At 47.7% G+C, this 23,181-nt stretch overlaps 1 protein-coding gene across 2 annotated transcripts in view; it reads right to left on the bottom strand.

The window, feature by feature from the left end:
• Window positions 1-7,844: 7,844 nt before the first annotated feature.
• Window positions 7,845-23,181, bottom strand: part of DPYSL2 (dihydropyrimidinase like 2) — a 128,298-nt gene continuing 112,961 nt past the window's right edge. For both annotated transcript variants that reach the window (XM_059176324.1, XM_059176325.1), the window contains exons 9-14: window positions 20,670-20,826; window positions 20,113-20,254; window positions 17,918-18,088; window positions 13,780-13,959; window positions 12,802-12,967; window positions 7,845-10,857 (exon numbers count right to left, since the gene is read on the bottom strand). In XM_059176324.1, the coding sequence (XP_059032307.1) occupies window positions 10,766-10,857; window positions 12,802-12,967; window positions 13,780-13,959; window positions 17,918-18,088; window positions 20,113-20,254; window positions 20,670-20,826 (908 nt within the window). In that variant the 3' untranslated portion in view covers window positions 7,845-10,765. The remainder of the gene's footprint in view (window positions 10,858-12,801; window positions 12,968-13,779; window positions 13,960-17,917; window positions 18,089-20,112; window positions 20,255-20,669; window positions 20,827-23,181) is intronic.

Here is a 23,181-nt window from a genome sequence, read left to right as displayed (position 1 = left end):
CTGGGGAGTACTGAGTATCAAGTACTGAGAAGTACTGAGCATGGATAACGTAAGAGGCCAAAGAAGGGAGAGCTGACAGTGCAGGGAACGTAGCAAGAACTAACACCCTTTGACCACTTAGTGGGCATAATGGAGCTTTTATACGCCAGCATATTCAAGCCTCACCACTGCCTAATGAGGTGTGTCCTATTCTTATCCCCACCTTATAAAGGAGGACAGGGGCACAGACTTCCCATGTACCAGCGGGGAGATGGCTAAGCTGGGATTCATGTCCACACGGCCTGGCTGCAGAGCCCGAGTGCTTACCCACCAGTCTGTCGGCCTCTGGGGACTCAGCAAAAGAGCCCAGGATGAGACTCACAGGTTTCAAATTTTGCCATTTCCAGGAATATGAGTCTGGGTTCATTACTGAGTTTCCCTTAACCTGAATTTCATCACCTGTCAAAAGAAGCTAATAATGTTTCCTCCACTCACTAAATTATATTTAGGGCTAGGATCATTGATGTTATTCTTATCAGTGGTATTGTCAAACAAAAGAATAGAGAAAAATGGTGTTTGGAGCAAGTGCACTGAGGTCGAACTCAGAAATATATATAACCCAGGATGCCTGAGTGGCTCAGTAAGTTAAGTGTCTGCCTTCGGCTCAGGTCATGATCCCAGGGTCCTGGGATGGAGCCCCACAACAGGCTCCTTGCTCAGTAGGAAGCCTGCCTGCCTGCAGCTCCCTCTGCTTGTTTCTCTCTCTCTCTCTCTCTCTCTCTCACATTCTCCCTCCCTCCCTACCTCTCAAACAAAAACTAAAAGAAATATGTATACCCCTGCCACAAAATGTCTTGGGAGATCTGTTAGTCATAAGAAATAACTCAGTCCTGCTGACTGAGCTAATTGTAAATATACCTGGGGGGAATGTTTCTTTATTGCTTTATCAGGAACCTTCCCATCAGTGCCAGTTTTTCTGACTTGATCCCAGGAATCTCTCCCCCACAGTTCCTCGGTAATCTTCCTTCCCTACCTTCTAACACTATGGTGTTAGATAGATAGAAAGGGAAGAGTCAAAGAAGAGATGGCCTAGGGAGAGAATGTAGGGTGAAATGAAATAAAAGAGCCACTGTGGCAGTGAAAGATTCCAAATACCAAGTCAAGTGATGAAGAAATGGCAAGCGAAGAATACCAAATAATGGCTGGAGAGATAGAAAGAAAATAAGGCAAGTGACACCAGCGAGCATCAAAGAAAGAAAGGAGAAGTCAGTTGCACCAAGTGCTCCCAAGAGGTAAGATAAGATAAAGATGGAAAATCTCCCCTGAATTTAGTAACAAGGAGGCAGGTCATTTTGCAGTCCAGTCAGGATTTGAATAGGTTAAGGAGTGAAAGGGATGTGGAAAAATGGATCCAGTGAATCTAGGTATCTCATCCAAGAAAGTTGGCTCTGGGGGCACCTGGCTGGCTCAGTGTTAGGTTAAAAGCCTCTGCCTTCAGCTGAGGTCATGATCCCAGGGTCCTGGGATTGAGCCCCGCATCGGGCTCTCTGCTCAGCAGGAAGCCTGCTTCCTCCTTTCTCTCTCTCTCTCTGCCTGCCTCTCTGCCTACTTGTGATCTCTGTCTGTCAAATAAATAAATAAAATCTTTAAAAACAAAAAAAAGAAGAAGAAAGTTGGCTCTGAAGAGGGGAGGAAGAATAGAGTGGTATCAGAATGGAAATGTAGCCTTAGGGGAGGGATTTATTAAAGATATTTGAGCATGCTTTGATGTTGATAAAATTAACCAGGAGAGAGAGAGAGAGATAAAATTTTCTGGGAGGGTGGGTGCAGCTGACACAGGTAGAGGGCCTGACAGACAAAATGTGGGACTGGAAAGGAAGACAGGGGGAATGGGGATAGCTACAATAGTTTTATTCATCCAGTGAAGTAATGTCAAAGACGTTTCTGCTTGATGGTTTACATCTTCCTTGTGAAATGGGGGGGAAAAAAACCTCCTGAGGGGGACATACAAAAAAGGAGGGCAGAGATTTAAGATCTGGAAAGTAGGCCACCAGTATATAAATTAATTAAAAAAAAAAAAAAAAGATTCGTGGGAAATGTTCACAGGTCAGTGTTCACTTGGAGTCAATGACCAGGATTTTCTCATGATAGCAATCTGCCTTGTGTAATTTTCCCTAGCAGAATTCTGTGGTGCAAGTTACAGAGGAGGATGGGTGGGTTCCTCTAGGGTGGAGGTTTGACACAGAGGATACCATGCAAAAGGGCAAAGGGTCAGGGAATTAGGATGGTGACAAGAGAAGAATGAAATGATGTACCGTGAAATCCAAGTAGAATACAGAAGGAAGACAGGAGGAAGCTGGTGGATGGAGAAGCCAGATGGAATGAGGCACAGGGAGACGTGGTGCTGACAACGAGCAGGGACGTAGGAAATACTTGAACAGCAAGCCAAAGGACCAGAGGATTGGTTAAAGAGGAAATGGGTACAGTAGCAATTTCAGCAAAGTATTTGGGGAAACGAAATGGCCCAGGGAGTAGGTAGCTAAGGTCGAGTGGAGAAGGGATCGTACAGTTGAAGATCTCGCATACTGGATGGGCCATCTCCGTGGAGTTGAAGTAACTCCTACTGATGACAGGAGTTGTGTAGAGGGAAAAGCTACACCATGGTTTGATGCCAAAGTCTTCCATAAATGAGAAGTGTCTCTGTAATCAGTAGATTACAGCAGCGAGCAGGGCGCGAGAGCACCAGAGCCAAATGGCAGAGGATGGAGGAAGTATAGAGGCTTGAGCAGGACGGCAGCCCCCTACCATCCTGGAGAATGCAGAGAGTGAGATACAAAGGAACTTCCTCTTGAGAAAACTAGGGATGAAATTTTGTCCAGAAACCAGGATTTTTTTTTTTTTAAGATTTTATTTATTTGACAGAGAGAGAGATCACAAGTAGGCAGAGAGGCAGGCAGAGGTGGGGGGTAGGGGTGGGGGGAGCAGGCTCCCTGCTGAGCAAAGAGCCTGATGTGGGGCTCGATCCCAGGACCCTGAGATCATGACCTGAGCTGAAGGCAGAGGCTTAACCCACCGAGGCACCCAGATGCTCCCCCAGGATTTCTTTTTAAAATCAGAGCTGTAGAAGGGAACGTTCAGTGAAGATGGGAGTTTATTGAATTAGATGAGTGAGTTTGTTGGTCTTCAAGCACATATGTAGAGTTTGAGAGTGGGAGGTTTGGTCAAGAGGAGGAAGCACAGAAATGACAGATGCCCAGAACAACACGTGGGGTACAAGTGAGAACAGAATGGAAGGCTAGATGTCCCCTATTGCACAGTAGTGCTTGGGCCTCTCAGAATCTAGTAGTGTCCTAGAGGGAGGCCAGGCAGCTAGACGTGGGTCATGAATTCTCATTCCTCGTGATTTGGCACATGGTATGGATGCTGGGGAGCAACTAAGCAGTTGTCAGGAGATCCTTGTCCTCTGCGGTTGATGCTCTGGGTCAAGACAGAGTGGTGCAGGGGCCGCTCTGGCAGGGTGCTGGCTGGCAGGGCTGCTGCGGTCAGGAATCCAGAGTTGGGTTCATTCAACAGGTACAGTTTCAGGACATGGGTTCAAAGAAATTGAGGGAACTATTAAGAGAGTCCTGGTGGGTCCTGGTGGATGGCTCTGGGGAGACTAACAGCCAGAGGACAACCAAGTCAACAGACTGAAGGTGTATGATGTCAAAACATGGGTATAGTCAGAGTGGGTGAGTAGAAACGCTGGTCAGAGTGGAAGATAAACCTGGAGTCCCCTCTCCCTACATCTAGGCAAGATACCCACAGTCCATCCCGGCAGACAGCTAACCCTCCTCTTCGTTCTCTTGAGAAACAAGGCAGTCCTTGATTACATTCTACGCTCTCTCACGTAACTCTTAGTAAGAAAAGATAGAAATGATTGTCTCCAGCAGAGGGAGCACACCACCACGGAGAAGCAGATTTGTCATAGGCTTATTGTGTACACAGAAGACTTCTGAACCGCTGAGGGATAAAAAATGGCGGCCGCTTGGAGTGATAGGAAAAATCAAGTGGAATAACCACCAGAAATGGAAAGCCTCAGAAGCCTAGCCTCATCTAGTCCTCTCTGAAGAGAGATCAATCCTTAAGAGCTGTGAACAGCATACAATAAGTTCCCTCCTCCTCACTTCTTCCCTGAGGCATCTACACTTGGGTCCCATCGGAGGTCCCTGGTGTCCCCAGTTGTAAGATAAAGCTGGAAACACTTGGTCCCAGTGAGGTCATCACTGGAAGTGTATGGCCCACATTTCTCTGACCTTTACCCCATGCCCAACCCACGCAGCAGGTTTCCAGAGAGGGATAAAGTTTATTAGGATGAGGAATGTTCGTGTAACTATAGCACAGACAAAGCTTAGCTGCCAAAGCTAATCACATAAATAATCTCAATGTAATACATTATTTGAACCATAATACTTTATATGCTATCATGTTTGGTCTTCAATTCTCCCTGAGTTCCTTCCATGAGTCCCTCATGTTATGTCCCTCCTTCAAGACCCCAAACCCTAAGTGGAGGCCACATTCTTCATTGCTAAGGGTGGCATCTGCTGTTCCTGTCCTAACTGGACATCCAATATTCAAAAACAGCAATGCACTTATGTATCTGGGTCCCTTTGCTCCTTTTCAAAGTATTTTCTTTTTATTTCTCTCTCTCTCTCTTTTTTTTCAAAGTCATGACCCTGAGCTCAAGACCTGAGTTGAGACCAAGAGTCGAATGATTAACCAACTGAGCCACCCAAGTGCCCCTCAAAGTATTTTCAACGGACATTACTTTTGAGACTCCTGGGTGGCTCATTCGGTGGAGTATCTGCATTCAGTTCAGCTCAGGATCCCAGAGTCCTGGGATCGAGTCCTGCATTGGGCTCCCTGCTCAGTGGGGAGCCTGCTTCTCCTTCTCCCTCTGCCACTCCCCCTGCTTCTGCATGCTCTCTCTCTTTATCTCAAATAAATAAATAAATAAAATATTTCCCCCCCAAATAGACATTCCTTTTTTTTCTTTCCAGGTCCTTATAAAAATTAATTATGTATATACATTTGTGTCTATACATGATTTGTAATTTTTCACCAAATCAATACAATTTCTCCAAATCTTCTCTATAAAACTCAACCATACTCAAGTTATTATTGTTATCCTTCTAACCCATTTTTCTCCTAGCCCTGTGTATTTTGTAGGCCTCTTAATTCTCTTATTTCTCTTAGAGCCCACAGGTCTCCAAATCTGTGTCAGCTGCATGAGACTGTCGCCACGCTCTCGCGGGTCCATGACTTCCCTCCACGGATCTCTCTGCCCGCACAGGCTTACTCTCTGCCACTTTCCACCTTCTCTCTTTCTCATGTGCTTCTAAGCAGGAACTTAGTCCTAAGAAATACTAAATAAGGGGCGCCTGGGTGGCTCAGTGGGTTAAGCCGCTGCCTTCGGCTCAGGTCATGATCTCAGAGTCCTGGGATCGAGTCCCGCATCGGGCTCTCTGCTTAGCGGAGAGCCTGCTTCCCTCTCTCTCTCTCTGCCTGCCTCTCCATCTACTTGTGATTTCTCTCTGTCAAATAAATAAATAAAATAAAATAAAATAAATACTAAATAATATTCATGGAGAACATGAGCCCTGGCCCCAGACCAAATGGGTTCAAGGCCCAGCTCTGAGCAAGCTGTTTAACTCTCTGTACTTTCGACGTGTCCCCTGTACCCAGGGGCCCTCTCCTGGGTTGCTGCAAAGCCTAAGTGCACGGACATGTGAAATGCCTTTAGAGCAGAGCCTGGCACGTGATAATGTTAGCTACCGTCCAGCGGGGGACTTCAGCCAACAGATTGTTCTGTTGGACAATCGACAGCCTCTCTGATGTGTCGCGGTAACAGGCTCAGCGCTCTACTAAAGACCTCTGCCGTCACCAGTCATCCGCTAATCTAGTTCTATTTTAGGACAGACCCTGAGGACACTGTTTCCGGCAGCTTCCCAGTGGTCTTTCACAATCCTCGGCTCTGCACGCCATCTGATGTAAGGCTTGTCCTTTCCGATTTGGTCCTAAACCCGAGTTAGGTTGACATCATCTGTCTTGCAGGAAGGGTAAATAAGACCCATGGAGGCTTTCCGAAAGATGTGTACCTCGTCAGTGGCCCCATCCAACCCTATTCCCACCTCAGTTGATGAGAAAAGAGTAAATCTCCCTTTTCTTACAAAAATACATGGGCTACAGAAACTTATTGGAGGGTATTACTGCTCAGATCGTGATCTCAGGGTGGTGAGATCGGCCCACAACAGGTTCCACACTCAGTGCGGTGTGTGCTTCTTTCTCCCTCTTTCTCTTGGCCTCTTGTGTGTTCTCTCTTTCTTTCTCTAAAATAAATAAGTAAATCTTTAAAAGAATTATAAAATAAAATAATCTATCTTGCATTAAATCCCACCGCCAGAGAGTTCTCTGCCCAGCTCCATCGTCTAGCCTTGTGGCACCCATGGGACTTTCTCTTTAGAGCACCTGCTCCTGGCTACCCTGCCAGTCTCCACTCAGATGGACCCAGGCCTCCCCTCAGCATCTACGTGGGCCTCTCCAGAGGGCAGACCTCACAGCCCGGGATGACCACCTTGGGGGTGACTCTCTGCTAGGGGCTGAGCTGTCTGTCGGCATGAGCAAGGGTACTTTTTGGTGTAGGATGAAGCCAGGGAGGGAACAAGAGCATGGGCTGTGGGCCTGGGTTTTCCCTTCTTGTCATGGGTCCTGTAATAGGGCGAGCCTTTCTGCCCGTTTTCTGGACAGATTTGATTTTCCTGAGTAACGGTGATGTCACCTCATACAGTGAAGGCAGTAACCAGACCCAGACATGCAACACTGGTTACAGGGGGCCGCCAGGACTTGCCCGTAGAGCTGAGGGCAGGAAATCTGTTTCCCTTCTGAAGGACTAATGTATATTCTGGTCACTATAAAACTTTTATGGTCTTCCGGCCGTATCTGCCTTTTTTGGATTTGCTGTTCGAGCTCCCTCCCAAGTTTACAACTTCAGGGCAGGTGTGTGGTACGAACTCCACTCAGGTCTTATCTTATTTTTCCTTGTTTTCCCTTTACTCAAACACTCTGGTTTATAAAGTTTGGTATGGTGTGTGTATTTTTGCAAACCACCTCATATCCTATTTGGACAGGGCTGGATAGAAAACAATGAGAAAGGAAAGAGAGAAGGATTTCCTCAATCGCAGGATGGGCCTGGGGAGCCCCAAGCACACACCTCCGTCATTCAGTGTCTTCAGACCCAATATACCAGCATCAGTTAACAAGGGACTGTGGGAATCTAGCGGCCAGCCGGCTGGGGTTGGCCCACCCCCTCCCCAATCTGCATTCCCTTCACCTGCTCTGGGCGTGGAGGAACACATACTCTATGTCCTGCTTTCCTGCAAGCTACTGACTGGGCCTTGGATGCAAGTCAACTCCGATCTCTTTCTTTTACACCTCCTTGTAGCTTGAAGATTTTCCGGGATGAACCAGCTCTATGGACGCAGAGAGCACAGGAGTCACCACACCAACCCTAGGCATGGTGCCCCCTAGACTCCCACTTCCAAGCTTGGGTTTGCAGCTTGATTCTGGAAAGATCTCACACCCTCACTAGGATAGTCTATGACTGATACTATGCTCTGCCGTGCAGCATTCCGTTTGGCCTTCGACCTCAGTGGCCCGGACACAAGCTCAGAGCTGCCTGCAAGTTTACAACATGCAGTGAAAACTCTTGAACTGGGACCATCAGCAAAGCCAGGCCAAAGACACCTATGAATGCTTCGGGAAGGAAGGCTACAGGCAGGCCGGACCCAGCAACCGCCTCCTTGAACATCTCAACACAGACACACCCCTGAAACAACCACATTTTGCTTTATTAGGCGTTCCATGGTAATATAACACAGAGTTCTTAAGGAATAATAAACACGAGACTTTTTTTTTTTTTTTACCATAATTATTTTGCCATTAAGACAGTGGTTACAAAAAAAAAAAAAAAAAAAGAAGGTACTCTCCTGGCTACACACATCGTCAGCTTTAGCACTGAAAGTTCCTCCACTCATGGGTCACAATCACAATTCCAAGGGTTAGAAACCATCTATGATTAAATCCTACAATGTTTTTAGAGCATCAAGTCACTGTAGTTATTCAGTTCGGAGACACTGTCCATTTATTTTAGCATTTACATATGACATTCATTTAACAGACACACAAAGCAAGCCAACAGGTAAACATGCTTACACAGCCTGCAGAAATCTTCAGGTTTTAAATTGTTTTAAAAAAAAACAATCAAAATAACCAAAACCACCATGACCTGCTACAGGAAAAAACAGGAAGACTCAGTGAATACTAAAAGAGCTGCAAGTGTTTCTTAGAATTGAAACAAAAAAAAATTTTTTTCCAACTTGTTCAAATTTCCTCTAAGTGCAGGTGAGAAAAAAAAAAAGCAAATATATTAAGTTAACCAATTATTCTTTAAAAGTGCAATTTACTTTTAAAATAACAAACAACAACAACCACCAAAAATAAACCCCAACCATAACCCCAAAGGCAAAACGTGTGGAGAGACGAGTGTGATGTAAGTGACCTACTTCTCCGTGTTATGCTTTACGAAAGCAGATTTGGTTCAGTAAAAGCCTGCAAACGCTAACATTGCTTAAGAGAATCTGTAAACGCGTTTGGAAAGAAATGCAACACGAATCGGCAAAGACAGGGCCCAACACGAAGGCAGCTAGCGGGAAGGGTCATGGATACGAGGGCGGGATGTGGACACAAGGTCACCTGCGGTCTCTATGAGGGCCACATGCTCGATTTGTAAGATCTTCTCCCCACAACAGCTCTGATGGGACCTATCACTCCTTCAACAGCTGTTCCCAGTCACAAAGTAAAATGGACTCTAAGTTGAATTTCCCAAGGATTTTCTGAGTTTAGAAGGCCTTCTTATACGATAGGTCTTATTCATCTGTGGTCTTGCTTTTCGAGGCTTCAGTTCTTGGCGGTCAACCAATGTCCAGAAGCAAGTGCTCCTCCCTCTGACGTACCGTCAGGAGGTCAGCAAGAGCTGCCGCTTGTCACAGTGTCTACGTCATTCACGTCACTTCATCCCATCACATAGCCACCTTACTAGCTGACGTCATCCCAAGAAGGGTGAGTATGGAATAAGGTATTTTGAGAAAGAGAGACCACATCCACATCACTTTTATTACTGTATATTGTTACAATTATTCTATTTTATTATTGTTGTTGTTAACCTCCTACAGTGCCTAATTTATAAATTAAAGTATATCACAAGTACATATGGGGAAAAAAACCAATACATATCAAGTTTAGTACTATTTGCGATTTCAGGTATCCACTGGGGGTCTTGGAATGTATCTCGTGTAGAAGGACTGCATGACATCTCCCAAAATACTTGAATAAGAAAATATTTTTTACCCCGAAGTGAGAAGACCCGGAATGCTCTGGAATCCCAAAAGATATTTTTAGCAAAGAGCAGGCTCCAGGGTCAGACTTGCACCAACTCAACACTGAGCTGGTGGCTGGCTCCAGGATAACTGGTTCACTTGGGCCATGGGGCTCAATTTACAGATTTGACCGCATTTTTCTTTAGTTAGTTAGCATTGCACAGAGGAAAAAACTTATGTCCTATAGCCTCAGGTTTCTGCAACATCTCAGTACTGCTCGAGTTTCTATGCTGAGCCCACAGGTGAGTGTGGGTAGCTCAGCCCTTCCGCTGCACCCGGAAGCATCCCGAACTCAAACGCATGTCCTGGTGGGGGCGGGTGGGTAGCACCAGTCGTGTGTGGACTAGGAAAGCATATTACTATGGCTGCAGTGACAAAGCTCAAACCCTTCTAGGCAGGTTCTTACGACCACGCTAAGACAGGAGATCTGGTCATCTGAGAAGACACAGGGGAACGGGGAAAAAACATGGGTCTCAGAGACAAGGGCTTTAGGCAACACAAAGAAAGGAAGAGACGTGAAAACAGTCATGAATGAAAAAGCTAGCGAGAGGGAGAGAGAGAGCAGAAAAGATGTTAAGAAAGGAGAAGAGAATCCTCGAGAAATGTAATCTGCAGCAAAATCTAGGCCAAAAGAAAACCTGCCTTCATCAACAATTGACGCAGAAGACGATGGAATGCAATGCGGACATTTTGGAGCCTCTCAGGAGGGACACGAGTCTGCCACCCACCCTGAAGCAGCTCAATGGTTACATAATTGCATCATTAGGATGTCCAGTTCAAACCCCTTGTATTAATATTGAATTAGGCGCCCCAATTTAGTATGTAAAAAGAAAAAAAAAATAAACAAAAACCTACTCCCCCCGACCCACCCACCCTCTCCCTAGACCCATGAAGAAAACTTTTCAAAATTTAAAAAGAAAAAGGCAGCTCTGGGCAATTCACTTTATCTTCCCCCACCCCGCCCCCCTCCCCCCATGAAAAGGAAGATGGTAACAAGTACAACAGAGGTTAGAGATGAAAAATACCCTCGTTGTGATTTGCTTTGTTTCGCATGTCTGAGTGTTGGATGCAGTTCCGTGTATGGGGTTGGTGGGTAGACTTGGGTGTGATATTCCTTAGATGTACAGGGAAGTGGGTGAGCAAAATCAGTGACTCCGGGTGAGGGACGGAGTGCAGGGCCCAAGAGGGAGCCCCGTGAACTGGCTGCCCCACAGTAACTATCACAGGCTCTTAAAAAAAAAAGTTAGGAAGGAAGTCTCAGAATGTCCTCAGGTGTCCCATCCCCCATCCCCAAGTAGGCTGCCGGCTGGCCTCTAGCCCAGGCTGGTGATGTTGGCACGGCCACCAGGGGGAGCCACAATGCGCTGGGTGGTGCGGCGGGGAATGTTGTCATCGATCTGAGCACCTGGAGAGGAGACAGGGATGGGGGTCAAAAAGGGTCACATGGTGGGGGGGACCAGTTACAGGAGTCCCCCCTCTAAACCAAAACAGCACAGCCCAGGAGAAAAGGGCCAGGCCCAGTCTCTGTCCCTTTCCCAAAACCTCACTGCAAGTTTAAACTGTAAAAAAGGGACCTGCCTAAGGTAGCCAAAGAAATCACCGACCCTGTAAAGCAGTCCATGCAAAAGCTGGTTAGATCCCTCACTTGAAAGAGTAAAACTGTATATGAAATAACACCATGCTTCAGCTGGAGACTCACTGAGACTGCAGCCTGCCTGTGTCCTCATTAGTCAGACTGCGTGGCTTTTCTGAAGGCTTCTACAGCCTTCTCTCCAGCATTCTATTCCCCCAACTCTGTACCTCTGCTGTGTAACCAAGAATAAGAGTGAGGATGCTTCCCTAGATTGGAATGGCCCAGTCAGATAAAAGAGCACAGCCATGATTATGCCCATTTCACTCTCTGACAAAACTAGTGCTTGTTCTTTTCAAAATTTTTTGAAAATTCATAGGTGGCTCAGTTGGTTAAGTGTCTGACTCTTGGTTTCAGCTCAAGTCATGATCATAGGGGTCCTGAGATCAAGCTCCACGGGCTCTGCACTGGATGTGGTGCCTGTTAAGATTCTCTATCTCGGGGCACCTAGGTGGCTCAGTGGGTTAGTCTCTGCCTTCGGCTCAAGTCATGATCTTGGGGTCTTGGGATCAAGCCCTACATCGGGCTCTCTGCTCAGTGGGGAGCCTGCTTCCCTTCCTGTCTCTCTGTCTGCCTCTCTACCTACTTGTGATCTCTGTCTGTCAAATAAATAAATAAAATCTTAAAAAAAAAAAGATTCTCTTTCTCCCTCTCCCTCTGTCCCTCCCCCCCTCTAAAAAAATAGAAAACCAAAATAATAAAATTTTTGAAAATTGGTAACCCACAGATGGAATTACACATGGTAACTTTCTGAAACCCAGCATATTTGACAAGGAAAAAAAACCTATCAGATTAACGGTTTCTTTAACGTCCCATAGAGAGTGGGATACTGATCTGTGGCTCAGGGAACTTGAAAAGAAGGCTTTTAGCTATAGACCAAATGGAGGAGCACAAGTTTCAAGTAAGGAAGCCTGACAATCTGGACAGCTCACCTTTGCTGACATCACACAAATAACAACTATCAAATGGCTCTGCTGTGAGCACTTTACGTGGATGGTCACTTATTTAACCCTTCTGACAGCCCTATACAAGGTAGCCACTACTCTTATACCCATTCTATAGATGAGGGGACTGAGGCATAGCTGTGTCTGGCTACAGAGTCCAACTATTCAAGCTCCAGACCCCACAAGCTGAGCTACCACGATATGCTGCATACATGGGGGCAAAGAGAGTTCTGAAATACCACAACAATACCACAACACCCTCTTTTAGGATGGACACGAGACTTTGGAGAAATGTCCTCTGCTACATCAAGTTCTATATATACAGAGTATGCACACCATGACGTTGTATGTGCTGTACACTCACGTCAAGATTCTGAAATGACCCAACTGGTCATTCCATAGGAATTACATCTCTGGGGATATTAGTACTTCTCATGAGCTTCATTCCTTCCCAAGTCCCCCCCCCTCTAACCAAAGCATGCCTTGGAGCACCTGGGTGGCTCAGTCGGTTAAGAATCTGCCTTCACCTCAGGTCATGATCCCAGGGTCCTGAGATCGAGATCCACAATGGGCTCCAAGCTCAGTGGGAAGCCTACTTCTACCTCCCCCTCTGCCATTCACTCCACTTGTGCTCTATGGCTCTCTCTCTCTGCCAAATAAATAAATAAAATCTTTAGAGGAATAAAACAAAACAAAATAAACAAACAAAAACAAGCCTTGCTGGTTCAGCAAGAAAGGTCCCATGGAACCGGGCCCAACCAAACCATAACCGTACCAGACAAACTGAATCCAGACTGGTGCAGGTTCCGGACAGGTGGGGCCTGCTGCTTGGCAGGAGATGTCTTAGCTGAGGAGGCTGGAGTGACAGTCTTGGGTGTCACAGACACCTCACACACAGGTCCGTCGTACAGGCCACGAGGAACCCCTCTCAGCTCTGCCAGCTGCAAAACACAAGAGCCCCTTGACTCAGGCCACGTTCACAGAGGACATCTCCCAGGCAACTCTCTAAAGGGGGAAGGAATGGCAGTTAGGACAGGCCTGTGAGAGTGGGGAGGGAGGGCTCTCTTTATGGACACATACAGTGGGGACAGATGTCAGCGAGGAGCCAGCCCCCACCACTCCAGGCTGAAGTTCCCCCAAGATGAACCATGGGTAGTTGGTTACTCTACAAAAACTGACTAACGTCTCTTACCATTGTCCCCCCCAGGCACTTTAACTTACACCCAAGTTCAAAATCTCTGTGAAGAGCTTTAAGCTCACATTCAAGATCACTCTCTCTGTAATTCCTTCACAGCTCTGTCTATTCTCTGCCTCACAATCCTCAAGTACCAGTGCCTTGAATATACTGTACATCTTCCCTGTTCATGACATTCTAACTTCCTTGTCTCCCTTCTTTGACTTCTCAAACTCCTGCCTAATCCTCAAAACCCAACTCGAAATGCCCTCTTCCCATGACACTTTTCCCTAGGATTCCAGGCAGTGGCTACCTCCTCTGAACCACTATACATCCCAGCACACACCAGTCTTACTTCATTCTGGCTGGCTATGGACATACCTGACTTGTCTACTGGTATTCTGAGCTCCAGAAATAAAAAGATCATGTATCCCTTATTCGTGAGCCACCTCTCCTCCATACTCCTTCATACTCCTCCACCTCCTCCTCTCAATATTCTAACTCAAAGTGCTTAGTCGGCATGTACAGAATTGAACATAACCCATAACAAAAACAGTTCGTAAGATCAAAGCTACTCACTCTGCTCCTCGCCTTGATACGCTTGTAAACAAAATCAGGGAAGGGCTTCCGGGGGATGTAACGCCCAGAGCCTTCAGTGACATGCAGGGTGCCATCCTCCAGGACGATCTTCCCCTGACTGATGACCACCAGTGGAGAGCCACGGCACTCCATGCCCTCGAAGATGTTGTACTCGAGAGACTAGGAAGAGAGAGCATGAAAACTTTAGCATACACCCTGCCCAAGATCTCACAGACAAAAGAAAGGCCCTGTCCCGAATATCCACCCCAGCAGGCACTTAATCTTTCTGTCTTCATTTTCCTGTCTAGAATTATCTTTCCCTGCCTCTCAAAACTCTTGGGGGGAAAACAGCTGAACAGAAAAACTGTGTGGGAAAGCATGAGGGTTTGTAAATGCTAACAAATACAAAGGAAGTGATTCCTTGTATGAGCGGCAGCTTTGTCCTTACTGACTTAAGCACCCATTGGGCTAAAATCCGAAGATGTTCTCTGACCAAGATCTAAATTTTGAAATGCGGCCATCCATGAGCAGGTTTTCCCACTGGCTTTCCTGGTTCTCAATCTGTTAGCAACAAGGTTCAATGGTAGTCCCTGAGTGAAAAGCCTGTGGGAACTCGAGCCAATGCCTTCAATGAATTGTTGACGTCTAGTTAACTTCCAGAACCATGAAGCTATCCTTCTAGCTTCAGGCTTTGCAGGGTGACATATCCGGGCTTCCTCTTGGAAGACAGGCAGGATCTTTGTATGCATGTGAGTCTGCTGTTGCAGAAGAAGGCAACAGAAAAGAGGAGGCCCCAGTCCCATCCCCAGCTTCGATTCACCCTGTGCTCCTTCCCCAGGTTCTACAATGCCCTGCGCTTCTTCCTGCCTGCCTTGTTCCCGGGCACCAATGACTGTGGCTGGAGAATGCACAGGGAAGCTCTCACCAGCGAAAGCAGCATGGCTTTCTGGGGAAAGTCAGACTGGTTATCAGCATTCAGGGGTCAGTCTATGAAGAGAAAGCTGTAATGGGCCAGTGCAGTTCGGGAGAACATTTCTGCCTGGCACAGTGGGCTCAGAAGGATGGGGAAGCCCTGGGCTGGCTTCACAGCTCACATTCAGTGTCGGAATGCCGTGTTATTGGTTAAAGACAGCAGGGAAAGGCTGTCGGCACTGCCCGAGACCCCAAAGAATCCTCTGGAAATTACCTAAGGAGTGAGGCAGAGATGCACCTGCAGAAAGGAAGGGGGGGGGGGCGCTCCATACACGCACTCTGGGACCAGAGTGTGTGTCCTCAAGCCTGGACTGTCTTTCATCCATTTGAAGACAATCATGCTGGAATCAGTGCATGTCTCACAGCAATGGAATGAGCTCTGCTGGCGGGCTCTAGCTTGGCTTTTCTCACCGGCCTAGGAGGTGACCATGCTGAGGCCATTTCACATCAATTGCTCAGCCTGACATTTCTGTGGACTGCTGTGGCAGCAGGAATTCACACCACCAACGTGCGGGAGGACCGGCTTGCAGCTCAGCCTCTCAGGAGACATTCTGCCTGCTCGACTCCCAATGCCAATGTTTTGAGGCACACAGAATTCTCTGCACTCCCCCTTCTCCAGGGCAGAGTCGCCTCTCAGTTGTCCTATGCAAAGCACAGGCAAGCCCTAAAGGAGTCTCATAGTAGACTCAAAGTGGTGCATCTCCTTTCGTGGTGGTATACAAACTCAGGGAATATCTTCAAATCAAGGCATCTCGGATTTGGTGAAATCCAGGAGTTGTGTGTGGAACTCTGAGTAGATCACTTGAATCCTGCCTCAGAACTACAGGTTCTCCATCTGCCTCTCCCCCAAGGCTTACGTGAATATGACAACACGAAAGCAACATACGCGGGTAGATCACACTGTCAGAGTCCTATCATCTCCGACCTCGGATTACCCTGAGGCCATCAAGCCCCATCTTTTACTCTGCACCTGCGTCTACACTCCAACAAGCTCTTCTTGCACCCTAATGGAGGACTGACAACCACCCTGGATGTGGGGCCATCCACCTGGGTTCATATCTCTGGTCTGCCATACCCCGGCTGTATGACTTTGGACAAGTCCCTCACAGCTCCTCATCTCCCTGGGATAAAGCCTGCCCCGCAGGACTGATGCCAAGATTCAAGGAAATAAAAGGAACAGAAGCATCCTGCATGGTACTTGGCACAGACCAGGCATTTAGGAAATGTCCAGTCATCCACGATCTGGTTTTTTTTCTACTGTCCTTTCAAAATAGAATTGCAAGCTCTTTAATGACAGAGCCATCACAACACGCTTAGGCTGACTTTAATTGCCTGTAAATGACAGATCACAAATGACTAAATGGGTCTTGAGCCATCGCCATTTTGTAAAAATGGGAAGAACCAGCCCCATGAATCTACGTCACTTAAAACTAACAAACGAACAAGCCCAATGGTTGGCTCACAGCTCAGGGAATACAGAACCGACCCGCCCCTCCGCCAAACCGCAAAGCAGTGAGGCTGCATTGCTCACCAGGTATAGACCATTTTAACCTACATCCAACCCTGGGGCTCCCTAAAATGACTCATCTGGCTGGATGCCTGAAAAGCCCGAGCAGATGCTTCTAGCAACAGGCTCAGTAATAGTTAGCTAAATGCTACAAATTAAAGCTAATTAGCCCAGTAGTATGAAACACCGTATTACGCTGGGAAACCCTCTCATTTGTATTTTCCCGGATGATTAATGCTGCACAAATGTGTTTAATGTGGACTCTCTGAATCAATCAGGTGAGGACAGATCAGAGGCACTTCTCTTACATGGGGCTGCCTGGAAGTAGAGGCAGGGCAGTGCTATCACTCCAGGGAAGTTTGGGAGTGATGCGTGAATGGCAGACTCTGTCTCCTCAAATCCTCTCTCCCTCACAGTCTCTCTCCTGCCACGGTAAGGGCTCCATATGCACACTCCTTAGCTAAGTCATCCACAGCTTAAATAATGAGTCCCGTTTTACCCATCCCCTCTGCAGAACGGACTGCCAGGGAGGGGAAGCATTGTCTCCGTCTAAGCCTGCCCAAGAGGCTGCATGTGTGGTCTGCTAGGGAAGCACTCTGGACAATTGGGGGGTTCTAGTTCTGGTTCTACCACAAAATAGCCATGTAACAGCAGACTGGTCACATAAGCTTTCAAAGCTTCCATTTCCTATCTTCCCACTAAGCAACTGTGGTCATGGTGCCATCTCTTTACTGAGAAGGCCCCAAGAAGAGTAAATGGGACAGTGTTGTTAATGCATATGAACAGGTATGTTCACTGGGCAGGACCCTAGGAGCGCTGCCCGCCAAGGCTGTTCTAGATCCCAAAAAGGTTGTGATCTAAGTTACACGCAGGTGTAGCTGTAACACTATGCTGGGAAGCTAAGCCAGCCAGCAGGGAGGGAGGGAAAAAGTCAACTCAAAGTTCATTCCTTTAAGACCAAAAGAACATCTTGTCATTGAGCGGTTTTGTCTAGAACACTGACATGAGAAAGCAGTGGCTTAAAGGAATAGAAGTGTCCAATGGGCATTTGAATATTTGCTGTGGGTTCACTGTAGAAGGCACTGCCATGAAAGGTGCTGCCCTCCACCATTGAAACGGGGCAGTGCCTGGGGTGCCTGGGTGGCTCAGTGGGTTAAAGCCTCTGCCTTCAGCTCGAGTCATGATCTCAGGGTCCTGGGATCAAGCCCTACATCAGGCTCTCTGCTCAGCAGGGAGCCTGCTTCCCCCTCACTTTCTCTGCCTGCCTCTTTGCCTACTTGTAATCTCTGTCAAATAAAGAAAATCTTAAAAAAAAACAAAAAAAGCAGTTCCTTGTTAAAAAATAGGGCAGTGCCTAACTTCTAGAAGCTTCTGACATTTGGCATTAATTTGGAGGCTCTGAAGGTCTATAGACAGAGAGCTCTACCTATAAAGAACTCCAAAATGCTGAGAAGAGGAATAGTCTTACTGTCCTGACCAAAGAGAAGAAGATAGCTTTTTTTTTTTCCTTCCCCTTCGGCAAATTACAAGTTATAATATACCCTGGGAAAAAGTTCATTCCTATCACAGCAAGCTCTTTCTGGGGACTCTCCCTCCCTCAGTCCCTTTCTGGGACTCTAATTCATTTGGGATTGGGTCCATGCAGTTAACAGGACTTACGCTGTTGTGGGTCTTGGCAGAGATGGTTTTGACACTGTCGGGGTCCCAGATGACCAGGTCAGCATCAGATCCCACAGCAATGCGGCCTTTCCGAGGGTAAAGGTTGAAGACTTTGGCTGCATTGGTGCTGGTCACGGCCACAAACTGGTTCTCGTCCATCTTCCCAGTGACCTGAAGAGTACGACACACACATACACCCCAAAAGCAAGTTAAAAAGCTGAGGGGTGGAACACTCCTTAGCAAAAGCAGGAACACGCATTAGATCCACACAATGGATCTAATGGATGGATGCTAAGGGCATTGTGCAGAGTGAAAGAACCAATCTCAAAAGGCCACAGACCACACGGCTTTATTTCTAGCCCACTCTCAAAATAACGAAGTTACGGAGATGGAGGACAAACAAGGGACGAGGTGGGGTTTCCTCCAGGGGCTGGGGTCGGTGCAACTAGCACAGGGCAGCAAAAGGGGGGGTCTTCGTGGCGATGGGACGAAATCTGGGTCCTGACTGTGGAGGTGGTTGCATGTCCCTACATATGGTAAAATGACACAGAACCACACGCGAACACTGCAACACTGTCACTCTGTGGGCTTGGGTATGGTGTCATAATAATGCATCAGTGAGACCGAATGAAGGGTAGACAGGACCCCTCTGTCTTCTCTTTGTTAATTTCCTCTGAATCTATAATTATTTCAAAATAAAAAGTTAAAAAAAAAATTGAGGCACGGGCTCTTCAGAAAACATTGCTTGGCTGGAAACACTGGTCTTTTCAGCAGCCCTCGGCTTCCAGTCTGGCCCAGCCAGAGGTCCTAGGCCGGTGTCTGGCTGTCCGTGGCATCCCGTAGGGGCCAGCCCTGGTCTTCTCACAGCCTGCAGCTCCTCATCTCTACCACTTGTCTTCCTCTTCCCTTCAGATAGAGACTCTGAGGAAACGACTGCCTGTTTCTGAGTTAAGGAGCCCGCTCTGAAGCTCGTAGAAAAATGAGCAAAGGAAACGAGCAGGTATCAAGAGAGAGAAAGACAAATGTCAAATTAAGGACACGAAAAAGAAATTCACTGTAATCAGTAACTAAAGAATTAAGTGTAAAACAAATTCGCCAGCCAGGTCAGTAAGACTTCTGTTTTGCTGGTGATAATACCAATTTGGGCCTAGTGGCAGAAGTCGGCATGAACAGCCTCAAAAATATACATACCCTCTGACCCACGAATAACTCTTCTAGAAATTTCACCTACAAGTATCATTAAAGATCTGTCCAAGGATGTGTATACAAGAAGTTTGTCCCAGTTAAAAAAAAAAATCAGAAAACAATATGAACATTCAAAGAATGATGAATGAATTATACTCCAGCATTAAGATGGAAACTGCTGCTACCAAAGGTCAAGTTCTTCAGGTACATTTAAGGAAGTGGTGATATTTTCATAATACCCTGTTTCATAAAACAGGCCACAGAATAGTATAGATGATGCCAGTGTTACTTACCCACTCACACACACACATATCACACACACACGAGTGCTCTTGCACTGGCAAAAACCGGAAGGACATTTGTCAAAAATGTTCATTGCAGTTATCTGAAAGATGTGTGATGAGGGATTTTTACTCCCTTCCCTGCTCTTTCTGGAATAAGGATATATTGTTTCCATATCTAAAGAAATCCTTAACAACCAGAAAAACCTGTTGTGTTACTACGTTTTAAAACACTGCAAATCAGAGCCTAAAGGACCCCCGAAAGGTTGGTGGACATTCAAAACAAGCCTGCCAGACGCCTGCAGTGGGCAGAAAGGCTAAATCCAGAGAGCCCGAAGAGACAGTTTTAAGGAAACGGAGCCCATTTCCCAGAGTGGAAGATTGCCTGAGACCGGTCACCCGGTTGCTAAAAAAGTGTTTTCCTGAGTGATCAAAAAAGTCCTTATTTTAAAGAGTCTCTGGGTTGGTCTTGTTTTTGTTTTTTTGTTTTTTTTCCAGTCTCCACTGACCCAGAGGACAACGATAATAAATACATATGTAATATTTAGGAGGAAATGACCTCTAAGGAGCTGTCTGGGATTCCCAAACTGGAAAAATACTGTCACACAAGGACCAGCTTCTAGAATTCTCTCCACTGCCATTTCAGGGCCTCTGTGAGACCTACAACCGTGAGACGAGGAGGCAGGGGCAAGCTGACATCAGTCCACGAGCAAGGCCCCTGCTCCTTACCACAGCCTTATCCCAGATGACAGACATCCGCTCCTCAGTGCCATTGGTGCCTTCAGGGATCAGGGTGAAGTTGTCCTTCCCTACAGCCTTCTGGGCAGTGTTGAATGTACAGTGGGCACTGCCAGTGACCTGCAGATCTCCGCTGGAAGGAAAACACACAGCCAGCATTTAACTAATCTTTGACATCAGTCACCCTTGGACAGATTTTTTTTTTTAATTTGCCGAACCCGGTCCTGAAGCTTCATTATAACACTGCTGTGTATCTAAATCCCTTCCGTGAGGTATCTAATCTCTGGGTGTTGCAGCACCACACTGGAAGCCTTCTGATACCGCTCCTCGCTGGTTGACTTTCAAGATGGCACAGGTTTTATCTGGATTTTCCCCGCAGAACAATGTCAGTGTGATAATGCCCCGTTCCCGCTCTGCAATCTGAATTTTGAGAACAAAGGTCTCTCTGTGTGTGAGTCTGCTTCTGCCCACCAGGCTGTACCCTGATGGGTCAGCCAGTCTGGGGAGAGGCTGGGAATGGGGAGCGTGACCGGGTCACCAAGACTCACCAGGACAGCAAGGAGTTCAGAAAGTCCGGAGTGGTCGGGTCAGGGCTCAGGGGCGGGGAGGTGACAAAAGCAGCGGCCTTGGCCCAGTTCTTGCTCCAGTAGTGGGAGCCATCAGTCCCCAAGCTAGCAGTGATGGGCTCACCATACACCACGGTTCCTGACAAACAGAAAGACAAGGCTGAGTGCTCACGTTACAGTGCAGGAAGGAAACCCCCCTGGTGGGAATCACTGCTGGCCCGGCTGCGGTCTGCCGGCTCTTGCCATCCCCTCCAAGGAGGCCCCAGTGCCCTCTTGCAGGTGAGGACGCTGATGGCCAGACAGCCCCACCAGCCGAAGTCACCACCCAAAGTGTGCTCCCCAAGACTCCTCCTTTGGGCCCCACTCTTCTACCTCTAAAACTGCTGATTCCCACGTCTACTAACAACCTCCTGCTCAACCACGCACCCAGTCCCAAATGCCATCCAGACTTTCTCATTGGGGCCATCCATGGGACCATCCCTCCACCTCAAGGTGAACCTCACAGCTCACAAAACACTTCTCGGCTCTCCCAACACTGCCCCACTGCCTCCCCTTGCACTGCCCATTCTGGCTCTGGGGCTGAGCGAGGAAGTTAGACCTGAGACCAGTGGGCTGAAACACTTGGGAACCTGTCTACAGCCCCGCGGGTGGGTCCAAGAGACAAAGTGGATCCCTGAATCACTACATGAGGGCCACTGTCCCTGAGAGCCAGCAAAGGCACAGCCGACTTGGCAAGACTGAGAAATGAGGGACCCTGCACAGTTACACTGCCGAAATGTTAGTGTTTCCAGAAGCTTGGTCTAACTTAATACATCATCAGAGGACGTCAAATCGTGTCCTCCTCTCTGTTCCAGTGCAAGCCAGAAAATCATGAGTCCCAAAGCCACGGAATGCCAGTGCTTCGACACCTTAAATACATCCTTCCCTGGTCACCAACATTCCTTCCCTTCCAGCAGGCCTTCTTCCTTGCTCCCGGCTCATTCTGACGCAGCCTCCCAATCACAGCTCATATTTGCTTTTGCTTTCTCCAAGTTCTTCCACACACACACACACACACACACCCCCCGCTCATTCCCTGTGACACTTTCAGAGCGATCTTCCCACACCATTCTCTTTCATAAACTCCTCCTAAGCAGCCCTCCTGCCTTTAAGAATTGAAACAAACTTTCCAAGGAAGCATCTAATGCCCTTCCTTATCCAGCTTCGTATCAAAGTTCACCCATTCCTCAGCACCATCCATAACCCACCCGGGTCCTCACCTCCGATAACCCAATCACCACCCAATTTTGAATTTTCTGGTTCTCCACCTGATGGGACAATTCCTAAGAAAAGGAGTTTGACTGCACACAGTAGGCACTCAATAAATGTGTTTCACACTGATGAAAGGACATAATCGAGAGCATCAGCGCCGGAATTTGACCTCAGCCAGCCTTAACCACCATCAGGAATGCACCTCTCCTCGCTTCCTCCCTTCGTACACACGGCTGACTCACCCCCACAGCAACCCCCACAGGGTTCCCGCTTCTCCAAACACAAGGTCCTCAAGGCCAAACACTTCCCAGTCAGGAATGCACCTCCTTTCCTCTCCCCAGCCTCTTCCAAGGACTTTTCTCTTGATAATACACCATAACACCCTCCCTGCTGCTCAAGCCTCAGGAATTTGAGAGGAGCAGCTCTCCAGCTGGGGGAGCGTAGCTCGCCTGAGGAAATCAGTTAACAATCCCAGGCAGGAGGGCCCACTGGGCTACAGAACCCAGAGGAAAGCCTCACACAGCAGGAAACCCCCCAGGCAGAACAGGGCCAAAGCTCAGAATCACCCGAAAGGCTCCTGAGTTCCTGATCCACTCAAAGCCTCCCAGACAGGATTTGGTCTGAGGAGCCAGCTGGGTAGCTGCATAAACGGCTCCAGCTCACCCCGGAGTGGAAGAACATTGCACAATGAGAAGGCCTTAGCTGCTGCCAGCACCGTTTTTAAACGCAAATGGCCAAGCAGACCAATGCTGGGCCCTGGGCTCTCATGGGACCTCCAGCTCCCAGCTTTTGGTTTGCACATTCAGCCGGACCTTCTGACCCAGCCGGGTCTTGGAGGTCCCACTACTGCCTGAGCACAGAGGGGAGGTCTCTGCCAGTCATTAGGGAATGAAAGGATCCCACCCTAAAGGTTTCCCGGTTCTGTGGACATGAATAGGTTCGAGAGAGAGGAACGCTCCGAGAACAAGAGTAGTCAGACCTTCTTTGAAAATCCATGGGCAAGCATAAACATTTTCCGGTAACTTGTTCTTGCTCTTCCTCTCCCTGAAACTTTCTTACAAGGGGCATCTGGTTCCTGTAACACCTCCTGGATGCCACAACTGTGAGTGCCCTCGACCACCATGACCCTTCTGTGAAGTACAAATCAGGCTGGGGAGTCGAGTCCCGTCCTCTCTGTGCACAGGAACTTGCAGTTCCCCACAAAGGGGTGAACCCAGCCAGCAGCCCCCCAGCAAGCCCAGCA

This window comes from Mustela lutreola, chromosome 1, assembly GCF_030435805.1.
Source record: "Mustela lutreola isolate mMusLut2 chromosome 1, mMusLut2.pri, whole genome shotgun sequence".
NCBI classification, from domain to species: domain Eukaryota; kingdom Metazoa; phylum Chordata; class Mammalia; order Carnivora; family Mustelidae; genus Mustela; species Mustela lutreola.
Note: the sequence above shows the minus strand (reverse complement) of the source record. Positions and strands in the feature narration are given on the sequence as shown.